Consider the following 25154-nt stretch of genomic DNA (forward strand, 5'->3'; position numbering starts at 1 on the left):
GCTGACTTGTTCATTTGCTGGGGGGGGGAGCCTCAACATGAGGCTATGTTGAATGCAAAAATCAAACAGGATGTTCGGGAATGGAGCAGTGAATGTTGTACTGGACTTGGTGCTACCATGGTATATGACTGCATTTAGGGAAATGTTATTGATCTTTACTTTTAACATGTATATGGTTTTAAACATGATAGTCAATTGGTCTTACTCCCAGGTAAGAGTGGATAAGATTGCAACCTTTGGGATATTTGGGGAATTTTTTTTAACTGATCAGCAACTGCTTACTTACTGTAAACTTTTAATTTACTTACTTTATTCAATTTTGTTATATAGGAGTGTTAAGAAATTTTCCTGGTTGATTATGTCACTTCCAGGTTAATGACATCACTTCTGGTGGGTCCTGACAGATTGTCATTCTAAAAAGTGAGTCCTGGTGCTAAAATGTTTGAGAACCACTAGACCAGTCTGTTGTGGAAGTTGTATATAGAGAAGCCCTGCCTTAGTGTAAGAGGCTGAATTTCAGAGACCTTCTTGCTTCCTTTCTATTGTTATGATCCTTGGAATCAAAATATTGAAAAAATTAACTATTTGAAGATTAAGATTTCAGAATGACCAGATAATCTACCAGTCGCTTCCAATGAAACCTCTCTTTGCAGCAATATGTGTATTTCAGTTTTGTTTTGTTTTTAGCTCAGCTTTTCAAGATGTAAAATTGTCCTTCCCTTTTTCAAGGCAAAATGTCCTCTTGGTCTCAGTTTACTCTTCACATAGTTGTCTGCCAGCTGAAGTGGATGACTTGCTGCCACATTCCCTACTTATTTTTAAAACTTCTAGACCTCTTTTCTAGTACACATGTCCATGTACAGAAATGTGCTTTATTGCACACTTACCTGCTATTCACACTGTTCTTTAAACCCAGAGTGTACAAGAATTATTCTTGCTTCTTTTTTGTTCCTTCAACTCTTTGAATTTCAAACCTTCACTTTTGTATTTGTGAATATACTCCTGCCATCCCACTGACTCCTCACTGTGTTTTATATATGAGATATTTATAGTTATGTGCAGTAGTTAATACCCCCCCCCCGCACATATAGTTATGTGCAGTAGTTAATAATCCACACACACATCTGGTAATGTGCACACTGCAACTATCATTGTACAAGTGTGTGCAGATCACCCAGAGTCTGAGCTGTGTGGGAAATGAGGCCAGGCACAAGGTGTAGGATAGTCTCATTCCCAACATAAGGATAACTTCACTGCTTGTTTGTATCTTTGGGCGCAGTCCTTACCAACTTTCCAACAGCAAGGTAAGGACAATGCAACTCCAAGGTAAGGAAACAAACATTGCCTTACCTTGAGGAGTCCTCTGTGAGTGTCCCCCAACTGCAAGATGCAGCACATACCCCACTGGCACAGCTATGGCAGTGCTGGAAAGCTGGTTAGAATTGCGCCCTTTGATTTATAACATTTTTAACTGAGCTATAATGACTAAGTTCAGCCCTATTACAACCTCACAGTTGGGGTGTCACCAAACCTTTGGCTACTGAAGCCTGGAAAACAACTATAATATAAAGTGATACTACCATTTTTAGAAAGCATGTAGAATAGCTAATAGGATAGTTTCCCTGCCATCTCTTATGTTGGCCCTTTCAGGACCTTACAGCATGAAGGGAAACAAACATACAAGATAGTAAACTAACCTTTTCTTTCTTTGCCCTGTTCCCTTGTTTTTGCTTCCCTCTCTCTCATTCTTTTTCTCTCTTGACTGTCTTTTGTCCTTCAATCTCAGTCTGGTGATTCCTCATACAACCTCTCCTTCGTCTCTTTTCAGCACATCCATACAAGTGAGGAGAAGGAGAGGATGGCTCAGATTCTCCAGATGGAGATTCCCAACTTCGGTAACAGCATCCTGGAGTGCCTGAATGAGCAGCGGTTGCAGGGTCTGTACTGTGATGTCTCAGTAGTAGTGAAAGGCCATGCTTTCAAGGCACACCGGGCTGTGCTGGCTGCTAGCAGCTGCTACTTCCGGGACCTTTTCAACAACAGCAAGAGTACGGTGGTGGAGCTTCCTGCTGCTGTGCAACCGCAGTCCTTCCAGCAGATCCTCAGCTTCTGCTACACTGGCCGCCTCAGCATGAATGTGGGTGACCAGTTCCTGCTGATGTACACAGCAGGGTTCCTGCAGATCCAGGAGATAATGGAGAAGGGGACTGAGTTCTTCCTGAAGGTCAGCTCACCCAGCTGTGACTCCCAAGGCTTGCACACTGAGGAGGCGCCTTCATCTGAGCCACAGAGCCCTGTGGCACAGACATCCACCTGGCCCTCAGGCAACACACCCCTGCCCCTGGTCTCTCGTGTAAAGACGGAACAGCAGGAATCGGACTCTGTCCAGTGCACATTTGTGGTTAAGCGGCTCTGGGAAAGCAGCCAGAAAGAAGGGGGAGGCGGCGGTAGTAATGGTAGCCGCAAAATGGCCAAGATCTCTTCCCAGCAGGAGCTGAGTGGCGGTAGCCGACAGACCCAGCAGCAGGTCCAGCAGCAGCAGCAGCAACAGGCCCAGCAACAGGGGGCGCTCACAGGAGGAGCTGCTGGGGCAGGCGTCGTCAGTGGTCCCAGTACATCAGACCAGACAAGCCCCGGCACTTCCAGTGCCTACACCAGTGACAGCCCCAGTTCTTACCACAACGAGGAAGATGAGGAAGAGGATCCTCCTGAGGAAGGCTCTGATGAGCAATACCGGCAGATCTGTAACATGTATACCATGTACAGCATGATGAATGTAGGACAGACGGGTGAGTACAGATTGTTGATGGGCAGTAGTCCTGTTCTCTCTGTCTAAAGAAGCGTGGTATTCAAGTTGTCTGCCTATGTTTTGATGGAAGAATCCGGGAGTGCAGAAAAGGGAGGTGTAGAGACTGAGAAACAAGCGTTACAATGAAACAGAGTTCAATTTACTTAGCGTGTAGCAACAGAAGGAGACACGTCTTAAATGCTTCTGCCCTCTAACACGCAAGTCGGCTACATGTCTTGTTTTCAACAGATATAGACAGTGGAAATGTGCAGTAGGGGCTCCAGTTAGTCCTGATTCCCTGATATGCATTTCCAGATTGTGCGTAGAGCGTGAAACTAAAATAAGGTGGCACACTGCCTGCCTGAGGTATTGAGGTCTGAGTTATGGATAGCTGTGTTGATGCTTTGGCACAGCCGCAGAACATCCTTTGTGGTGCTTTCACGCAGGCGCAATACTGCTGGACCAGCTGTTTTGAGGTAGATCTGTTCCAACTTCCATACAGACCTCTAGAATGGAACCAGTATGTATTTCAGGACTTCACATGTAGCAGTCTTGCATGTTGGATACATGCTATTTTTTAGTTAGTGTGATCTGCTTCTTCTCTAATATGTGGAACAGCCTGAGAAGTTAACAATGTCAGTGTTAAAAATTATCAGTAAAAGGAGCACTTCTGGCATTAATTCTGTCTCTTGGCTTTTATTCTGATTATACATCTTCTGAATTAAATTGGATAATCTTTTAAATAAGGTGCTTTGACTGAACTCACATTAATCTTGAGATGACTGAAGAGAAATGTTGACTCTAAGTCATATACTGGCAATCCCATAAAATGCCATAAATAACTTCTGCACAATGAAAGTGTGGCTTGTGGAGAAAAAAATGACCAGGACTCTGAAAACTTCCTCAGAGAGCAAGTGAGGAAAGGGTGATCTAGGTTGACTTTGGATTGTCCACTAGTGATTTTCCTTGGGGTCCCACCATGTGACAGTCCACGTCCATGCAGGGTAAAGGTAACTTTATGACCGCTTAGCTGTTCTTTTTCTTCTCTGCCCCATTCTCAAGTGCTAAAGGCTGCTTCTGAGGTTTGATTGCCAATATTTGAGAATTGAAAAGAGCAGCTATAGCATTGAGTCTAAGAGCATAGAGACCTAGTCTTTAGGTGACTAGGTGACCTAGTCTTTAGGTAAGCTGCCCTTGAAGGTGGTTCACAAATTACTGCTCTTCCACAGTAGGTGCATGTGGAAGTACCTTAAAACTATCTTTTTTTTAATTTGCCTTTAGTACTAGAGTTACTTCTAATGTGCCAAATCTATGTTTGTTATCAACTGGTTTCAATTTGTTACGGTGCAATCCTAACCCACTTTCCAGCACTGACATAAGCGCAATGCAGCTCTGAGATAAGGGAACAAATATTCCCTTACTTTGAGGAGGCCTCCTTGAGTGCCACCCAACTGCAGGATGCAGCACATGCCCCATTGGCACTGCTATGCCAGTGCAGGAAAGTTGGTTAGGATTTGATCCTTAGTGTATTAACTCTTTCTGTGCCACTTTGCATCTTGCTGTAAAGTAGAATATAATTTTTTTTTAACTTAGGCTGCGAGCCATGGCATAAATGTTCCAAATCTCAGGTTAACAACGGTCTGTCTTTTGTAGCCTTAGGAAAACTGCTTTGGTCAACCTTAGCTATCCAGTCTCTAATATGGGAATAATAATGGTTATTGCAGTGGCTGGTTTATCCTACAATCAGATTGTTTTAAGGATGCCTGAGATAATGTGTATGAAGCCCTTATATAAATGTGAATATAAACATGTAATATAAATGTGACATTTGATGATGATGGTGATGAAGAAGAAGAGCAGGCTGTTGCTTGAAATAAATATTGCAGCTGGACTCACACTATCCCGTCCCCATTGGGCTGTGGAGCTTTTCCACTGATCAACACCAGCATCCAACCAACTGCATCCTCTTGCAGGGAGGGGAAAATGAGAGGAATCACCCTGGATCAGATTCAGAACCCTGAGCCCCAGCCTCAGAACCCCAAAATGAGTTTTTTGGTCTTGTTAGAGGGTGGAATGGTTGTGCTTCCTTCTTAAATAGGAGGTAGTAACCTAGTCTCAGGGCCGGAAATTAAGAAGGCTTTGAATATACATTAGCATTTGATTTAGCAATACTGTCAGGGTGAATGAGTCATAGATTCAGAAGCTTTCTTGCAGAGAAATTGTGTCTTCCTTTCTAGATTTCATTGTTTCAACCTCCATTCTTCCTTTTGTTTTTCACTTACTTTTTTCTTGTTTTTCTTCCCCTCCTCTGCCCAGCAGAGAAAGTGGAAGCTCTGCCAGACCAGGTGGCATCAGAGTCTCGTAACCGGATACGGGTGCGGCAAGACCTGGCTTCGCTACCTGCTGAGCTCATCAACCAGATAGGGAACCGGTGCCATCCCAAGCTGTATGATGAGGGTGATCCAGCTGAGAAGTTGGAACTTGTGACAGGTAGGATTAGTGCCTCAGCCAATTAAGGTAAAATGCATGGGAGAGGCATACGTTTCATACTTGCTCCAGCCTGGGAAAAAAAAATCTTACAGACAATCATACTGATCTGGTTGATGCTGATCTTATTGATGAAAGTGGTCATGGTTAGTCCTACATCAGCTGTTCATCCAGGAATAGGGCAGTCCTGGTACAAGATGCTGGAATTTGGAAAAAGTCCTCTGTCATCATTTCTTTAAAATCTTCTGAAAGGGACCTTGTAATACCTTCTACTTTAGATTAAGTAAACTCTGCAAGCATGCAGTCCTTGAAACAAATGTTTTGAATTAGCAGAGAGGAGCTTTGTTTAAATGCCGTTGACAACAGAGCCAGAAAAGTTGGGCTCAAATGAAATGGGTTTCTCAACTTGACTCCTTTACTTGTGAGCTAATTCATCTCTTATCACTGCCCTGCTGGAGATTTCAAGCACTGCTACATTTTATAGGGGTGGGCAGGAGAGAAAATGGTCTGTCTTCAGCGTGGTTGTTGCTGGATATTTGGGGAGATTCAGTTGCTGCTGCTGTTGGCCTTCCTTGACCAAACACATACCCAGAAGGGTTGCTTAGAATCTGAGACACTGAAGATCTAATAGGCCAAGCCTCCCGACTGGTTTTCGCAAAGAAGTCAACTTCCCCAAGGTATTTGTTTAATTAATTAATTTTAGGTGAGCACCCAAAGTGGCTTACAAAAGCATATAAAATATATGAAAACAATTCATAATAATTAAAACATGACTAAAAACAACTTTTAAAAACCCAGCAGCAATCCTCCATCGTAAAAGAATAAAGCGTATAAAATACAAAACATCAATGAAACGTACCCGTAGCATTCCAACATAAAAATGTCTGTAATAAAATGAGACAAACTTAAAAATAAGTGTTTTTAAGCCCTACTGGAACACTTCTAAAGAGGAAGCAGTTAAAATAAAAGGGAGGGAATTCCATAAATTTGGGGACACTACCAAGAAGACCCTTGCCTTCCTTCCCCCCTTTTTGCTCTCTTACCCACCTTGGATTGGTCCCGGAAATGAACTAGCAGTTAGTGCAGCCACCAGAACAGCGGACCAACAGAGTTGAACTGCTAACCTCCTGTGGCTGTGACCCACCACATTCTGCACTTTCCAAATCATCTTCAAGGGCAACCCTGCATAGAGCATGTTATAGTAGTCTAATCTCAATGTCAGCATAGCTTGCATCGCCATGGGCCATTCCAAATGACCTGTTTGAATGTATCTTCCCAACATCCCTGAGCTACCAAAGTTGGCAGCCGCAAGCATTTTTCCCAAAGGCCTGATAATACAAATGGAATGTTATTTGCAGTGTTTTGAAGATCACTTATGCAGCTGAGTGAATGAATGAATAGTGGGCTCAAGCCCACTAAAGATGTACGTGTTAATCACTGTTAGCCAGCCTCAGATTTGGCATGAATATGTTGTTTATGGGGATGGACAGAGGATGAATGGTGATGGACAGATCCCTTCATATCACCATTGTTTTCTGTCACTTCATAAAAGCATCAGGTACTGTCTATATTTAGTAAGATAGTTATATTGATCTCTATCCAGTTGAGAAGTATTCTGTTTTCACAACAGGTTTTGTCTCTCAATCCTGCCCAGGTACCAATGTGTATATCACTCGTGCCCAGTTGATGAATTGTCATGTCAGTGCTGGGACACGGCACAAAGTGCTTCTCAGACGGTTATTAGCATCCTTCTTTGACCGGTGAGTGTGTTTTCCGGTAGTGAGTAGGAAAGCAGACAGGAGTTCTTCCTTTTTATCTACATCCCTTCTTGCCCCCGGTTTGTGAGCCCTTTCGGTACAGGGAACCATTTGTTGGTATTTTGGCTATGTAAACCACTTTGTGAACTATTTTTTGTTGAAAAGTGGTATTTAAATAATTGTAGTAGTATAATTTTTGCTTTCTTTGGAGGCAGAACCCCTGGGCTTTAGTTTAGCCTGAGTAGTCTGAGCAGGGGGCAGGACAGTTGTTGGGAAATCTGCCAAGGTGGGATGGAATCAGAAGAAAGATACAGTAAGATGTTATTCAGTACATTTTTAAATGGCTTTCTCTTTAACCCCTTCCTAGGAACACTCTTGCCAACAGTTGTGGCACTGGAATACGCTCCTCTACCAATGACCCTAGTCGAAAACCCCTTGACAGCAGGGTGCTCCATGCTGTGAAGTGTGAGTGTCTGTTGTTTTTCTGTTTCTGGGGAAAGTAGAAGTGGATCATTGCTGTCTTTGAAGGGGGAGGTGGGAAATTTTGCTGGATACCCTCAGGACAAAGGCCTGTACATCACACTTGGTCCCATCTGTGTAATGGGACAGGTCTGTAATGATCACAGCAGAAGAGATTAATTTAATTCTCTGTGTAAAAGCTTTGAAACAGGTCATTTTCTTCCATTTGATGCTGTGACTTTAGGCTTGGTCATGCATCGGTTAAGCTTACAGTATCACTGGTACCTCTTAAGGTCTTTTCCATCTCAGGCAGGTGTTGATGTCAGGAACCTAGAGAAGCAGAGGTGTGGGATACCTGTTGATTGAGGCTCACATTCTTTCCTTTTCCTCAGTTTATTGTCAGAACTTTGCCCCCAACTTCAAGGAGAGTGAGATGAATGCTATTGCTGCTGACATGTGCACAAACGCACGGCGAGTTGTCCGCAAGAGCTGGATCCCCAAACTGAAACTACTGATGGCCGAAGGCGACACCTACACGACCTTCATCAACGACACTGGCAAGATGGAGCCAGACATCATGGGTGTGGAGCACAGCTTTGAGACAGGCAGCCACGACGGCGACGCAGGCACCTCTACTGAGGGCCTACAGTAAAACAGGCCCACCTCTCTTTTTCCAGTTGATGGTTTTTATTTCCTAATTTGATTATTTTGTAGGACCGTTTTCCACGTTTTTCATTTCCTTTTTTTCGTTGTTGGTTTGTTTTTGTTTTGGCAGAGGGGAAAGAAAGCGTTGTGCCATCTCCTTTAAAACAAAAAAATCTTAAAACATGGGCCTTGATCCCTCAGGCACCACAGGTAGTACAAGCTCAGAGGGGAGGTCCTGCTGCCATCTTGGCAGTTCTGGTTGGCATTTTCTTCCCCCTCCCCTCTGTCCTCATTGTGCTATTAATTGTTTTTAGATATATATTTTAGTAGAAAATTTTAAAAAGCCAAATCGTTTTTGCAATTGGAGGCCATGATCCAGGGAAGCATTGTCCCGGAGCACTGCCCTTTTCTTCATAAGATCTGGTTCTCCCCAGGCAGGGCTGTAACATAGACTGACCATTAAGTTGGGTTGCTCATCATTTACTCAGTACCATACCAGAGAGCAGAAAACCCCCAAGGCCATAATAGACTCATTCAGGGAAGGACTGAATTGCAGTGCTGTTGTCATGTCATCCTTACCTTTGTCAACTCCCTACCTGTCCTTTCTCCCCTTTACTTAGGTACGCTCAGGTCTTGCACAGCAAGCAATTCCTCCCTTGCTATCCTCAGTACCCTCGCCATGAAAACAGAAGATTTTCATGCCCTCTAAACCTATGCACCTTCCCCTCTCCATGGCAGCCCTTTTGTTGGTCTGTTAGCTTAGACTACCCTGACCAATTAAATGGGTGGTCTCTAAGACAAATCTATGTATCAGAGAAGACTTCAGATATTTTGAGTGGCACAGAGTCAGAGACGGGAACAAGGATGTGGTGGTGGTCATTACTAACATGATGTAGTGGTGGTCATTACTAAGCCCCACTGTACCCTCACTGGGCACTAACTGACCCAACATACAGTAACTGGCATCCTCTAATACAGGGGTGCTCAAACTTTCAACTTTAGGGATGCTGGGCCTTTAACAAGTGTATAGAAGAGAGAATTTCAGCAGGTGCAGCTTGTCATCTGTGGGATGACAAGTTGCACCTGCTGAAATTCTCTCTTCTAAACACTTGTTAAAGGTCCAACATCTCTAAAGTTGAAAGTTTGAGCACCCCTGCTCTAATATAGCTGTAATATCTCTAGTTTCTTCTAGCCTGATCTCCTTCCTATGGTGGTGTAGTTTAAATGGGATGCAATTTTCAAAACATTCAGGTTTTTCTAGCCCTATACACCTGTATCTTATGGCATCCTGAAGTGCTACCATTTTTAGGGGCAAACTATGAAAGCAAGTTTGTAATGTTCTGAAACATTTGCTCTTATGCAAACAGAAACAGTTGCTCTTATAGTGCCGGTGGCTAGAAGTTTGGTCTCCTCCAGTCCCAGTTTTTGGATGACGGTGGAATACATAGCAGCACTACTGATTTTAATCCCAGCCCTTTCTCCCACTTCAACTAGGTTGCCACAATAAAATGTCATGAGGTTTGAGAGTCGGGTTCTGAAGGAAGGCGCAGAGCTAAGGGAAAAGCATCACTTTCTTGTTCCTATCAGTGCCACAAGCTACCCTGCACATGAGGGTGTTGCAGTGCAGCCTCCCAATCTGCAGACAAAGTAAAGTTTACCCTGTTGGACTCTAAGGCCAGTGTCTCTGTCAGTAGTTGAAACTTTGGCCAAGCTCCCCTCTCCAACAACAGGTAACTAATCACAATGTGAAACTTCACCTCTTCCTCCCCAGCCATCTCAGTTTTGCTTTTATGTGCTTCCAAATGCTCTTGATGCACAGTAAAGAACTACCATACTTGAGGTCATGGGTTCTGCCTCCATCTTGGTGATGGAAAATAAGCAGAGCAAACCAGAAAGTTGGAACATTTGGTTTCTAGTCTGGCTGGATGGCATGACCGTAGTCAATCTCCTTTCCCTTCTTTTGTATTTCTGTTTGTTTTGTTATGATGATAACTCTTGGTAGCCTGGGGTAACCTCTTGTTTGGAAATCTTTTGACAAATGAACTGATTATTCTTATTGGAAATCAAAGCCTGTATTTCTCCCAGCAAACACACATACTCCAAAAAGATTCTTCTCACAATCACTGTTGCATCCGATACTTACTTAGGCTTCCTTTGAGCAATCAAACTGTTCCTTCAAATTGTGGAACGAGGCAGTGGGCAGCATTCTTTTTAACAAAGGAAATTAAAATATTTTTAATGCTAGAAACCTTGTCCTTGAATTTCCGTGGAAATAAAGTCCTGAACAGTAACTGTATTAAATCTCTAGCAACAAAAAGACAACAAATGCTGCGGTACTTTAGAGGTTCACTGGTTTATTATTTCAAGTCAGGCTGCTAATCCCTGTCAGAGTGCCTCATGTATGCTATTAACTCCTCTTGAAACAAATTAATCTGAAAAAGGCTCTTTTCTCTAATGAAGTGTTAGCAGGTGCCATTCAGTTCGCTATCATTGTTTATAAAGGGGCACTGACTCTTAGAAAAGTAGGCCCAGTTACCTCATGTGAAATAACATTTTTACAATTCTCTATAAACTATTACAGTGCATAGGATCAACTTCGCTGGGTGTGTTTCAGTTAGTATTGCAACATTTAGATTCAGCCAATTTTATTAAGGAGCATGGGTGGAAGTCAACCAGTGACTGAAAATGAAGATATGTTCTTGCTACAAAATGGGCTCAGTCAGCCCAGAATCTACAGAAGGCTTTTTGTTAGTAAACGTGTGAAACTGTCTTCTTAGGCACTGGCAGTTTATTACTGTATATCAAGGACATACCATTTTCACTTATCACAAAGAGCCCAGAGGACACTGTGGCTTGTTTATTTCTGTGACACAGAAGGAACATATCTTTTAGTGGCCCTTTCACATATTAGTGTAAATTAAGGTTTATTTCTTAAACCATATCTGACCAGCGTTGCATATACACAACAGGGATCAAATCTGTACACCTGTGGACTGGGCAGAAATGGGTTAACTAACTCTGCTTATATTCCTGAGCTCTGGGGAAATATCTGAGTCATAAATAATGCATTTAGGTACTTGATCAGAATTCTCTTCAGATAATCTGGCAAAATGGCCACCACCATCCACCTGAGTTCACCATTGTTGCATAAGATGCTGCCTTTTACAGAGATGGGGCCCAGTCCTATCCAACTTTCCAGCTCTGGTATAGCCACAGTGCAGCCCCATGGTAAGGGAACACATGTTCCCATATCTTGAGAAGGTCTCAGTGACTGCCCTTCCATCACAGGATGCAGTGCACACCCCACTGGCACAACTGCACCAGCACTGGAGAATTGGATAGGATTGGGCCCACAGTCTCTTGATTAATCTCTCTTAGGATTGTCTGATCTGACTTGCAGCAGTTGTCCAGGGTTTCAGACAGGCTGACTTTCCTCAGTATTAGCTTGGGATGTAACATCTGATTTGGGGGATCCCAGTGTGGAATTTGAAATTTTAAGAAGCCGTGTAACCCTTTCAAATGTGTATAGGACATGCAGTGCATTGCTTCATCCTAAAATGATTGGTTTCGACATCAGGACTTACTGATTTTCTTCGGTCAGGATAGCTGGCGTTCCTAGTTGGTTGGTTGTGTTTTATTAAAGAGTCATTTGGTACTAAAAAGCAAACCACTTTTCCTTCTAGGGTCACTGGAGGGAGCCAGAGATGACTACATGTTCTCATATTTATTCAGAAAAGTTTAAGTACAGTACACATTTTGCAGAGAAAGCTTAGCTGACAGGAGATCATGAGCTCAAGCAAACTAGGTGGGATGCAGGGTACCCCTCGTTTTGTCCAGGGGAATGATTTGCCATGTTATGTTTCTGCTAATAGAACAGGTGATGATCTTATCTTATTCTAGTAAAATCTGCAATACAAAACAAATGTAATGACTTATATTAGTTTAATTGTCATGGTGTTCCTGAATACTGGGAACTGTAGTTTTGTGGGGGTACAGAGAATTTTTCCTCAGCACTTCGCAGAATTATAGTTCCAGTGGTTCCCATGGTGGAAGCCCATTATAAATAGGCTCATTTAATTTTGCAGTGCAGCCACAGCCATGCTTTTTTCATAGTATGTTAACAATTTGGCATTACGCTTGGAGAAATGGATTGCAATTTGCCAGGATTTGGAAATGGAACCTTGTTGTCATTTCACACATTTTCAAGCTGAACGCTCAAGTCTTTACTTTCTTCGAGGCCAGTTTTTCTCTTTCCCAACGTCTTATTTTCTGTAGGACTGTGTTTTGTCATCAGCCACTAGTGTGCTCAGGCTTTTCTAATGCATGTATGGTGATCTATATAATTTAATCCATTCACTTTAATTTTTATTGTATTTTTCCCAAAAGAAGTTGAAATTACAGAAAAGTGTCTTTTCAACAAAAATTGTAGACCTTTACTAGAAACCAAATAGGGGTTTGTGTGTGTATAGTTCATTATTTACTTGTACTGAATAAACTTTTGTCATGCTTCAGTTAAGAATAGGGTGAGCAGTGCATGACTTCAAAAGGATATAAGCTACATATAAGTAAGGCACTCTGTGTATCTCACTCTAATGTCTCCAATAGTTCTAAAAGATCATTCTAATGAGCTTTTGCTGGCTGGCTTTGGTCAAATCATAGAGAATGTGACTATTCAACAGCAACAGAACCTTAACTAGATTGCCAAACATTTGTCACTGCAGTCCAGCAAGAAAGATGCACATACCTATACTTGCATTGCTAGCATGGACACACATCCATATCGCATTGATGACCTGAGCCCTGTTGAACTGGCAGGATGAGTGTTAATGCAAATGGAGAATGCATCCAAGGAAATCTTTCAATGTCAGTAACTAGTCACACTCATCTACAGTTGTACTGGGCTCAAGTCCCCCTTCTTGCTCTAACGCTGTGTCTAGATCTCAGGCTGCAGTCCTGTATACTTTTAACTGAGCGTCCCTGTGCAAACACAGTAGGACTTGCTTCTGAGTATGTGTCTGTTGTTAGTAACTCTCCTCAATTTCCCCTGTGTTGCACATGCTGAATGATACACATACTCTTCTCTTCCCTCCCCACTCTAGCCAAGAATCTCTTCCATTCAGTTGAAAAAAATTCTGAATTGAATGGTTACAAAGATTCCTCCATTCCTATTACCTGTAATACCTGAATTGGAATGTGTGACATAGTTATACTCTGTGCAGCCAAAGTATAAAGTGGGAAAAATCAAGGTTGGGTGGCTTATATTTGGTTTGGAGGTTACTGTAGTAAGTGTGGATTTAGCAGAGTTGGAATGCTTTAACATGCCCCCTCATTGCACCCATGTGCATACACACCTCCCTACCCTTTCATCTCCAGACCATCATCAGGAGAATCTCTGTCAGAATCTGCTGTGGCTGGAATACTCTCTTGCCTCATCCAGCATGCTCCAGCTGGACACTTTTTCCTAACAAAAAACAGACATTTCAGAGGTGTAAACTGAATCTTACAAAAGCCAGGCAAGATCTAAAATTTCCCATTTGTCTTAAGAATTTTGGGCAGGATTTTTTAAATCAAAAAGTAATCAACATTTTTGTAATCAAATTGATTAAAAATGTTTTCAAATTCTAGAGCAGCTTCTCAACTGGTACTCGTACCACCAGTGGTACTTGAGGTGGTGTCTGGTGGTATGTGTGGAACCCGTAAACCCCCACCGCCTGGCAGCAAGACCAGCAGTGTAATGTGACAAGCAGCAGTAGAAGTCTCAGCCTGGTGAGCAGAACTCCAATATGTGCTTTTTGTGCACTCTAAAAAACCTTCCCATCCCCCCTGAGCCTCTTACCAGTGTTTGTCACATTGCCTCTGGCTTCCCAATGCAGAAGTGACTGGCATCACCAGTTGTGGTGTAATTGGCACCACCAGGTATGGTGATGTTACTGGTGATGTTACTTCTGGTGGTACTTTCAGTAGGTGGACCATGCAAAGTTACCACAAGGGACAAACGTTGAGAAATGCTGATCTAGAGTGACTGGTGGATCAGCAATGATTACTCTTCCCAGTACATTGACTCCCCTTCCCAAATGTGGTCACATTACATATTTAGATATACCCCTTTAAAATATAACAAGTGTCTATGAAAAGTATATGATCTTCACCATGTGTCTGATAAGGGCACAGATACTAGTGAGTCAGGATTGACCATGCCATCCTTCCACCTGTATATTTAGTGGAAACTATGTTTGGCCACTGTAATACAAGAAGCAACCTTGGTTATTAGCTTCGATTGTTTCCACTAGCTTTATTTAGATTTCCTCTTTAATAAGATCTTTCCTTTCTCCTCCCTCTCCAGTTATATAAAACTAGGAATAACATCAGGCTGTCCTAAAGCCATTTTTAGTAAGAGAGGAGTTGCAGTCTGGACTGGGAATTAAGCTATACATTCCTTTTTGCTTCAAAGTTGTTTTAATATAGCCTTTTTACGATTACATTTCAGTGGCATTTTTATATCATCTGGATGTTGCAAACGCAAGAGGCCAAATAGTAGAGTTTGGGAGGCTGAGTGTCATTCAGACGCTCATATCAGCACTACATTTGATCGGTTTGATTCCTTGATGGAGCCAATAGACTGGTTTGTGAGAAGGTATTCATTAAGTTAAACTTTGCAAAGAACACTATTTGCAGCACAAGCCTTTGCATGTTTACTCAGAAGTAAGTCTTGCTATGCAGGATTGCAACCCAAATCTATCAATAGAATTTGGAAACACTTGCAGGTGGTATTAGACAAAACCTATGATTCATTGTGTTACTGATCTCAGTGCAAGACCCAAAAATCTGACTCATAGTTCTTTTACCTAAGTTTAGTCTGTTTTGATTTGGAAGGATGTATGCAAACAGATCACAACTATAGCTTTTTGTCCCACCTTAAACATTATGGCCCCAGCATGTGTTAATCTGTGAAAGGGAAGGAGGAGCTATTTAGTTGATGCAGTTTATTGATCTGGATTAGATTAGAAAGTTAGTCTCTGGTTGATCCCTCAGTGCAGGACTTTTCAAACTGGGGTGTTGCGACGCCCCAGCCTGTGGGCCCTGGTCCCTGCCCCCTTAAGGGGCAGGAGTAGCCTGGAGGCAGGGAGAAGGCTAAAGTGGAAGCAGAGTGCGAGCGCTCCACTTTCACTTTCACTGCTGCAGGGAGCCCTGCAGAAGGTCGCACAGGGCTCCCCGCACCGCTGGGAGGCTGCAGGAGGCTTGGGTAAGTGCACCCAAGCCCCTGCACCCCCCCGAGCGGCACGATCCTGGGGATCACGCCGCTGCCTCCCCCCCACCCCCGCAAGCACTTAGTGGCTCTCAAACTCTCCCAGAGAGTTTGAGAACCACTGCCTCAGTGAATGAAATACATTTCAGCCTCTGATCCCATTCCCTTGACCCAACCAACTTTGTACTGATTATCCTCTGACCTACCTGCATATCTGGTTTATGCTTCTAGAAGAACATTTCTGAAAACCTGCCTTGAATTCGGGACAGAATAGAAGTGTACAAATGACTAGTTATTTCAGTGCATCTTAATTTTGAGTTAGAACTTTAGGTAGCCTTATGGTGAACACTGACTCTTGGCAGATGGGGGAAATGGAAGGGTGGGATTGTGCAAAAATAGTGGCATCTATGGGGAAAGATCAGCCATTCTACTGAGATTCTGATACACAAAATGTGTTTGATTTAGACTGCAGTCATCACACAGTTACCTGAGCAAGTCCCAATGAATTCAGTGGGACTTACTTTTGAGTATTCACATACAGTCTTGTACTGTTAGCACTGTAAGAAGGGAGAAGTGAGATTCTGTTTCTAAGCAGAGTAGCAAGAAGAAAAGTCACAATATCCCTCTATTTATCTGTCCTAGAAGACAGTTTGTATGGGGCCTGGAATGCAGTGACTCTAATGTGGCTGAATTTAAATGAGCAATTCTGTTTACACTGGAACATAGATTGGAATAGCCTTCCACATTGTGTGTGTGGTGAGGTTTTTTGCAGCAGGTTTAATAACCTTTGAAATTACACAGATCACAAGGACAAGGCTAGATTAGGATTCATTTGTTTCACTTGGTGAGTTGGCTGCTATGGAAGTTGGTTGGAGCATCTGCTAGCCTTGAAATTGAAGTTGATGGGGAGATAATTTTTCCTTGATGATTCCTAACCCTTTCAATATATGTCAGAGAGCTGAGATCTCGACCAAGGCAGGGCTGTGAGCTGGGATCTTTTCCAAGGCAAGAATGCCAGATTAGAATTTCAAAAACAAAGGAACACTGGAGAAAGAATGTCTGAAATAAGGCCATCTGTTATCTCCTTTGACTGCTATTCTGGAATAAGAAATGTTCCCTTTTTAACAAATCCTGGAAGGCTCACTGTGAAGCAGCTTACAGTAAATTATCCAGTCTTATAGATGTTTATTGGGGTTGTAAGATGGGGATAACCAACAACCTGGGACAGAACATCGCAAATGTTGTCTACCCACTAGGTGTGCTGTTGATACACCTGATGCCCACGTTCAAGATCTAGATTGGAGCATTTCTGTGAGGACCGTCTGATTCCTCAAAAAGGTCTGAGCCTGCTTTGTTGCTCTGAAACCCTTCTAATCATCTGAGGAATTCTCCCAAATGGCAAATTTGTATCTTGGATATGCTTTCTTTTAAGGATGGGAATAACTCCGGGATGAGGGAGTGGAGTGAGGCCTTCTTATGTCTTTTGTTGTACCCACATTTTTGTCATCTTTTTCATTTTGGTTTTGTTGTTTTCTAACTAGAGTAAACAATTTTTAAAAATGTACACTGATAAGCACTAATGAAGCCTGACTATGTAACTTCTGTGCAGATGCAGCATGGACTTTCTCTTATCCTTTCCAGGCGCTTTGGGTTTACGCAAGCAGCTGCTCCAATATCAGCCTCCCTCCCTTCCCTGCCCCTTGTAAAATCCTTCCAGAGAGAAAAACAAATCCTTTAAAATAAAATAACAAAAGCAACCTCCCCTTTCCCACCCTGTCCTTCCCAGCTTCCTCAGCACTTCCTGCTTTGACCTTAAAACCCACCCCCTCACCCCTGGATAATGCCAGTATTTGTTCTGTGTTATAAGTGCCAAGAAAAATTTTGTGACTCCCTCATCCCTGTGACCTGAGAGTATCAAGAATTGCACATTAACTACTGTAAAGATTAAAAAAAAAAAAGGAATTCAGAAATGTTAATAAAAAAAAGTTTGTAACAGTTGCGTGCCTGACCGTTTCATTTCAGAGCTGATAAGAGACAAATAACAGTCTTCTTGAAGCAATGTTGCTGATGCTATAGAGAGCTTCAGATTGTCACCTGTAAATAAAGGTGGCAATCTGGAGTATTTCAGGGTATCAATCACGTTGTGGAACATCTATTAGCAGAAAAATCTAGGGCCCTATAGAATGAGATGTATTCTGTAGGGATCTGGATTGCATCTGAGATGCATACAGAGCTTTCTTAAGACTAGGGTGGAAATGTTTAGTAAAATCTGACTTTACTAAGAGAGTAAAATCATTCATCTGGTCAAAATCATAAGGCCCAGCTTCATTCCAATGAAAGCAATTATCAGTAGGTTCAAGTTGGGGCAGGACAGGAGAAGAGGAATTGACGTGAACTGAATTTGCTTTAAGAGAATTAGATCAAATCACAGAGGAATTGGTTTAATCATAGCTGTTAGTCCTGACAGCTAAACAGGGCTTCCATATTCAGAGGTAGTTTTCTCCACATTGGGTAAACTGAGGTCCAAATGGATGGTGGCTCCTACTGTCTTAGTGCCCTTCTTCTCAGCTTCCAGTGGCATCAGTGATATACCTGTATTATTATTATAGACTAGTAGTTGGATCAGAACAAGGTTCATTCAATTCTTATGTTTTTGGACATAAGCCCCACCTTTCCAAAAAAGAAAAGAAAAATATCCCAGAACTAAAGTGTGCATTAAATACAGGTGTTTATTTTCACTTTTTAAAGTTGCTTTAGCACAGGGGTGCTCTATCGGTCGATCGCGAGGCAAAATGAGTCGATCGAAGGCTTCTCTCCCATCCATGCATCCCTGGGAGTGAGCGCCGTTTACTCTACTGGGGCTGACTCGTGAGTAGACCTGGAGAGGAGCCGCTGGCAGGCTTCTCTCCCGTCCACGCATCCCTGGGAGTGAGCCCCCTTTACTGGGGCTGACTTACCTTTCCCCTGTTTTTGCACTGGTCTTGCTGTGATGTCTATATAAAGATCTTCCCTCCCCCACACCTTTCCCCTGTTTTTGCACTGGTCTGCATAGAGATCTGCTCCCCCCCCCCCACTTGTATTGGAATTGAGGAAGATCTGGTGAGGAGGTAGATGTGGTGTCAGCAGTGGCCCCTTTAAGGGTAAGGCCTGGGCATCCAGCAGAGTGTGCTGCACAGCTGCAGTCACTTGAAGGCAATAGGGCCCTCAGGGATATAAGAGCACCTGAGGCAGGAAGGGCTCCACTTATTTATGCGAGTCAGCCTTTTCCTACATGAAGATCATTAAGTCCAAGTACCATTCCACCATGACTGATGAACATTTGGAAGTGTGCTTGAGGCTGGCTGTCAGCAGCTACTGGCCGGACTGCATCCTTGGCTGATTCACTTCAGTGCAAGTCATCAAAGTAAACTCAAGTAGTTACAAAAAATGTTTATAGTTAATTATGTTGTGTTGTGCAATATTGGCTCATGCGGTTATGCAAGGTACACCAACATACATTGTACACATAAATGTTATGTTATGATGGCGCGAACATTGTAAAAAAAACTCTGGTAGATCTCCGGGCCTTGATGGGTTTCAAAGTAGCTCTCAAGCCAAAAAAGTGTGAGCACCCCTGCTTTAGCATCTTATAACACTATACCAATAGAAACGAAGAATGGCTTTTGACCACATGTGAGACATGAACAATGAGCTGACACAAAGACCTTTCCTGTTCTCTGGATAAGGCTATAGGTCACTGTGACTTGGCTTAAAGTAGCCTCTGCCTGAAGGTCCTAGCAGAGTGTTTGGCAGAGATTTAGACTTCAGGGAAGGACAGATCTATACCCAGCACTGAGATGGGAAGAGAGGATTAAACCATTTCCTGTTTGCAAATTGGTTTTCTTGGAAAACTTGGCTGAAACCTAGACATTTTATTTATTTATTTATTTATTTATTTATTTATTTATTTATTTATTTATTCACATTTTTATACCGCCCTTCCTCCAAAGAGCTCAGAGCGGTTTACACAGCTGCTCCTCCCCTCCTTCTTGTCCTCACAACAACCCTGTGAGGTAGGTGAGGCTGAGAGAAAGTGACTGGCCCAAGGTCACCCAGGAAGCTTTGTGGCTGAGGGGAGATTTGAACCTGGATCATCCAGGTCTAAGTCCACCTCCCAAACCACTACATCCATCAGCACCACTTGTATCCTGAAGCACATTCATAGGTTTGGTTGATGGAATTCTAGTCCTACATGCTGTTTCTAGAGGAAGCTGAAATTTGGCTAAGAGAAGGATTTATAAGCTGCAATCCTGCATAATTTATCTAGGAGTAAATTCCACTGAAATTAGTGGGATGTACTTCTGAGTAAACATGCATAGGATTGCAGTGAGACTTCTGAATTTTAGTCCCAGTTCCAAGAAGCAAAATTAATCTCTTAGAAAAGTGGCATCGCTAGGGGGGTACGGGTGGTGTGGGCCGCACTGGGTGGCACACACTGGGAGGGTGACTTGCTAAAATCGCAGTGGTTAGGAGTAATACCATCATGTGATATACCATTGGATGCAGAATGTCCAATGGAATGCAATGAAATAAACCAGAGTGAAATATCTCCTTTCTCTGGGAAGGAAGGCTGGCATTCCTACTGCTGGGATGCCCCTCCTCCTGGAAGGCAGGATCGGAACATCTATGAACGAATACTCCTCCCACACTGGGGGCATCCCATGGTATTCCCCAGTTCCACTTCTACCTTCTACGAATGAGGACGGACCTCTGTCGTGCTATGGCATGACATCAGTATTTTTTCCATTTTAAATTTTTTCTTCTCCCTTCTTCCTTGGAGCAGGGGGGGTTGAACTCCCCCCCCTGCCTCCCAGGCTCTGAACAGCAGCCAGAGCCTGTCTGCTGGTAGGACGCAGCGCTGCCTCCCCCCTCACTAGAGCAGGCAGGAACGGCGGGTTGAGGCAGTGTGGGAGGCTTCCGACCCCCTCCCCAGCGCAGAGCTGGCAGCGGACCCACGCCAGCAGCTGCAGCAAGGAGCACCAGAGCCACATGGCGGGCACCATCTTGGGCCCTCTCCCCCTTCCCCACAGGAGGAACTCAGGCTGGTGGCACCCCAGCGGTGGTGTGCTCTGCAGAGGCTCACTAGGGTGGTGAAGCGCTCCCCCCCAAGCAGGAGTGGCGGCAGCAGCAAGGAGGCAGCAGGTGGCAGGGTCCCCTCTGCACCTGGTGCAGCCCCCGCAGACCTCTAGTAATGGCAGTTCCGCAGGCCCCAGTGACGCTGCGCCCCACAGGAGGCCCACCGGGGAAGCAAAGCGCCCATCGGTTGCTGCTCCCCCCCAAGCGGCAGTGCAGTGGTGGTGGCGGGGAGGCGGCAGGGTCCCCCCCTCAACTAGCACAGCCCCCCAGTAACGAAAGCAGCAGCGGACCCGTTAAGCCCCCAGACAGCGCGGCCACCCCTTCTCTGCAGTGGTGGGTGAGTGCAGGGGGGGAGCAGTAACACCAACAGGTAGCGCGCCAGGTGGGCGGCGCTACCGCACTTCTCACAGCACGATTACCACAGGGCAGGTACCCCTCCCAGGCGGGTCACAACGAAGACCCCCCCCTCCAGGCAGCACCTCCCATGTGGGCTACCTTCCCTACCCCGCAGGACAGGCCCGCTAGGCAAGGGGGGGAAGTATGGCAGGGGGTAGGGTGAGTGCCCAAGCAGGCTGAGCTGACCCCCCCACCTTTTCCAGTTTTACAGCTTCGCAGGCCCCCCCATGGAGGACGGGAACCTACAGCACCATGGGGCCACAGCCCCAAGGTGGACGGGAGGAGGTCCAGGACCCACCTGGCACCGCAGTTACCCCAGGGGGACATGGGCCTACCATAAGCCAGTATGGGCCAGTCCAAGGGGGAGATGGCTGTGCTGCCCCAGGTCCAAATTGAGGCCATGGTGCGACGGATCCTGGGGGAAGCCAGCAGCCCCAGGCCCACAGGGGGCAAGAGGAAGCATAAATGCCCCCTATCATCATCCAGCTCCGATTCCAGCAGCCCCGAGAGGGAGCCCCCCCCACGCAAGCGGCATATGGTCAAGGGTGCAAAGGGCGAGTCAGACAAGCCCAACCGCCGCAAGGAACCCAGCAGGGCAGCCTCCTCAGACCCCTGGGAGTCAGTCACCCCCGACCCGTCTGAGGACTCCAGAGAGGAGAGGACTTCAGAGAGGACACTGGTGACGACGAAGGGCCTGCAGAGCAAAGTAGGGGCAAGCTTTTCCCTTTGGACTTGTACCCACGCCTACTGGCCAAGACAGCAGGCATCCTGGACTTAGGTAACGAAGGGGAAACCGAGTGAAGCTTCAGAGCCTCGCAGACCCAGCTCCAAGTCCTCCATCCCCAGAAGGCCACCACCAAGGCCATGGTTCCCTTCCCAGACCCCTTCAGGCAGGCCCTAGAGGCTGAATGGGGGGCACCCACCAGGTTCAGGTGTACCCCACACTCTGCGATAAATTCTATTGTCTGCCAGCTGACGTTATGGAGCAGCTGAAGGTCCCGAGCGTGGACTCCCGAGTTGCAGCACTATCTTCCTCAGCCGTGCTGCCCTCGGAGGGGGCCCTAGGGAGCCTTGCGACTGACAGGTGGAGAGCGCCCTCAAGAGGGACTTTGAGGACTCTGCTTTAGCCATGAGGGCATCAGCCGCCACCTCCATTATGACAAGGGCTCTTATGGTCTGGGTGGAGGATCTGATGGCCTCAGACAAGTCCCTATCTAGGCCCACATGTAACACTCTCAAGAAGTTGTCGCTAGCAGCAGCCTTCTCAGCAGATGCATCCCTGGAGGCCATGCAGTTCAGCGCTAGAGCGGTGGCTGCAAATGTAGTGGCTAGGAGGAACATCTGGCTCCAATACTGGGACGCAGACCAGGCCTCCCAGGCACATCTGGTAGCTTTTCCCTTCGTGGGGTCCAAACTGTTTGGTCATGCCCTTGACCCCTTGCTGGTAAAAAGCAGGACAAGTGTGAGGTGCTGACCTCTGCACACAAGGAGGCAGGCAAGTCAACAAGGCCAGGCCGGCCCTTTCGTTCACAACGCCCCACATTCAGACCTAGAGGCTCATTCAGGGACTCCACCCCCCCCCCGCAAATCCCAATGGACCAAGTCTAAACTCTTCCCTAAGTCTTGCCCCCCTCCCGCGGAAGGAGATTCTTCTTCCTCTTCCCACAGGGCCGCCAAGCAAAGTTACCACAGACGCCTGGGTGCTGAAGATATTGACCAGGGGCTACTCTTTGGAGTCCAAGACCAAGCCCAGGAACCATTTCTGGAGGGTGCCACAGTACAAGGTGCAGGAGAAGCACCAGTGATGGTTCGCCACCTGCTGGACATCGGAGCAATCAAGCCAGTCCCACCAGCACAGGGGCAAGGGAGTCTACTCCACCTTCTTCCTGGTCCCAAAAAAGAACGGCAGCACGAGATCAGTCCTCGACTTCAAGTGGTTGAACCAGTTCCTCTGAAAACGCCGTTTCAAGAGGGCACGTGGGCCTTCTCCTGGACACTACCGAGTACAGGGTCTCTCTGTCCCTGGAGAGGCGCGAGAAGATGTGGCAACTTCTGGAGACACTGCTCGCAACACAGCAACAGGATGTGTTGGTGCTAGCCAGGCTATTCGGCATGATGGTGTCTTGCCAGGATGTTATACCATGCCTGGCACGCTGCCATGCCAGGGCGCTTCAGAGATTCCTCCTGCACTTTCAGCAAGAGATGGAGAACAACGTCCACTACAAGACCTCCATCCCTCTCAAGGTCAGGAAGGAGCTGACGTGGTGGAGGAGCCACTCCAAACTGGCAGAGGGTTTCCCCACTCTGCAACCCGAGGGGACAGTGATCACCACGGACGCCAGCCCTCTGGGGTGGGGAACACACACAAGGGGGGCAGTTGCCCAGGGAGCCTGGTCCAGGGAGGAGTCCCACATGCACATCAACCTGCTTGAACTCAGAACCATCTGTCTGGCGCTGGGCAAATTTGCCCACCTGATCCAAGGCCAGCAAGTTCTAGTGAGGGCGGACAACGTAACCGCCAAGGCTTATGTGAACAAACAAGGAGACCTATGATCCATGGCCCTCCACAAAGAGGCGGCAGCCATCATCACTTGGGCCGAAGCCCATCGCATAGCCATACGGGCGGAACACGTGGCCAGAGTGGACAATGCCTCAGCGGATTGGCTAAGCAGGCGGTGGATCCTGGAGACAGAGTGGCAGCTATACCCACAGGTCTTCAGCCTGGTGAGAAAGAGGTTCAGGACCCCACTCGTGGACCTCTTTGCCACGAGAACGCACAAATCCAAAGATTCTTCGCAAGGGTCCCACAAGAGGGGGCAGAGGCCATAGACGCTCTAAGCAACCCCTGGCCTCAGGGTCTTCTGTACACCTTTCCACCAGTTCCGCTACTCCAGTGTCTCCTCTACAGGATCAAGCAGCTCAGGGCCAAAGTCATTCTGATCGCTCCCAAGTGGCCCAGATGTCCGTGGTTCCCTACGCCTCCTACACTTGTCAACACAGAACCATTGGACATTCCCACTACAGCAGGACCTCCTGCTCCAGGGCCCGATGGCACATCCTCAGCCACAGCTCTTCAATCTGACAGCATGGAGGTTGAGCGGAGCATGCTAGTCAGGCTGGGGTGTTCTGACAGGGTCACGGCCACCTTGCTGGCCTTATGTAAGTCCTCCACTCGGAAGGTGCCAGTCCACCTGGCCCACCTTTATTAGGTGGGTGGAGGCTAGGGGGGTCATAGCTAGGGTAAAGCACGTCTTGGCCTTCCTGCAGGAGGACCTGGACAAGGGTCTGTCCACCAACACACTCAAGAGGCAGGTGGTGGCCCTCGACAGCATGCTGCAAGCGAGCTCAGGGGAATCCCTGTCATCCCATCCTCACGTCCTCAAGTTCCTGAGGGGGGTGGCACTGCTGAACCCTCTGACGGTACACAGGTTCCCTATCTGGTACCTGAACAGGGTTCTGGAGGCCCTCACTCAGGCACCTTTCGAGCCTCTGCCCTCACGTTCAAGGTTCTCTTCCTGATGGCAATTACCTCAGCCAGGAGGACCTCGGAGCTTGAGGCCTTGTCCATCAACCCCAAGCTGCACATTTTCCATAAGGACCAGGTGGTACTCCGCCTGGATCCGACCTTTCTCCCAAAGGTCAACTCCCTATTTCACAGGGCCCAGGAACTCATTCTCCCATCCTTCTGCCCCAAGCCGGTGCGCCCCAGGGAGAAGGCATGGCACACTCTGGACATGCGTAGGGCCTTACGTTATTACACCAGGCACACTAGAGACTTCAGGAAGTCGGAATCCCTGTTTGTAACCTACAAGGGCTCCAACTAAGTCCACAAGGCCTCAGCCAGCTCACTAGCACGCTGGTTAAAGGCACGCATACAGCTGGAGACCATAGGGGAAGTTCCCCCAGAAGGGATCACGGCCCACTCCCTCAGGAGCGCTGCCACCTCGGCAGCGTCGGACAGGTACGCATCCCTCATTGAAATCTGTAGGGTGGCGACATGGTCTTCGGTGCACACCAAAGTGTCCGGTCCAAGCACTACCAGATAACCGCAGCCGCTTCATCAGATGCCGCTATGGGGCATAAGGTGTTGCGACAGGTGGTGAGGCCGTGAGCAACCCCTTGCTGGCCCACCCTTCTGGTTGGCTCTGATATATCCCAGCAGTAGGAATGCCAGCCTTCCTTCCCAGAGAAAGTAGGAATTTCTTACCTGAGAATTCCAGTTCTAGGAAAGGAAGGATGGCATTCTGCCCGCCGCTTCTCC

At 46.1% G+C, this 25154-nt stretch overlaps 1 protein-coding gene across 4 annotated transcripts in view; it reads left to right on the plus strand.

Annotated features, from left to right (window-relative positions):
• NACC1 (nucleus accumbens associated 1) overlaps positions 1 to 9154 on the plus strand; it is a 31440-nt gene extending 22286 nt beyond the window's left edge. Inside the window, exons 2-7 of one of the 4 annotated variants that reach the window (XM_066616324.1) lie at positions 331 to 420; positions 1829 to 2789; positions 5105 to 5278; positions 6930 to 7035; positions 7400 to 7497; positions 7884 to 9154. In XM_066616324.1, the coding sequence (XP_066472421.1) occupies positions 1859 to 2789; positions 5105 to 5278; positions 6930 to 7035; positions 7400 to 7497; positions 7884 to 8143 (1569 nt within the window). In that variant the 5' untranslated portion in view covers positions 331 to 420; positions 1829 to 1858 and the 3' untranslated portion in view covers positions 8144 to 9154. The remainder of the gene's footprint in view (positions 1 to 330; positions 421 to 1828; positions 2790 to 5104; positions 5279 to 6929; positions 7036 to 7399; positions 7498 to 7883) is intronic. The other 3 variants (XM_066616325.1, XM_066616323.1, XM_066616326.1) reach the window with 3 other exon arrangements.
• The last annotated feature ends 16000 nt before the right edge of the window (positions 9155 to 25154 follow it).

Source organism: Tiliqua scincoides, chromosome 2 (assembly GCF_035046505.1).
Source record: "Tiliqua scincoides isolate rTilSci1 chromosome 2, rTilSci1.hap2, whole genome shotgun sequence".
Lineage (NCBI taxonomy): Eukaryota > Metazoa > Chordata > Lepidosauria > Squamata > Scincidae > Tiliqua > Tiliqua scincoides.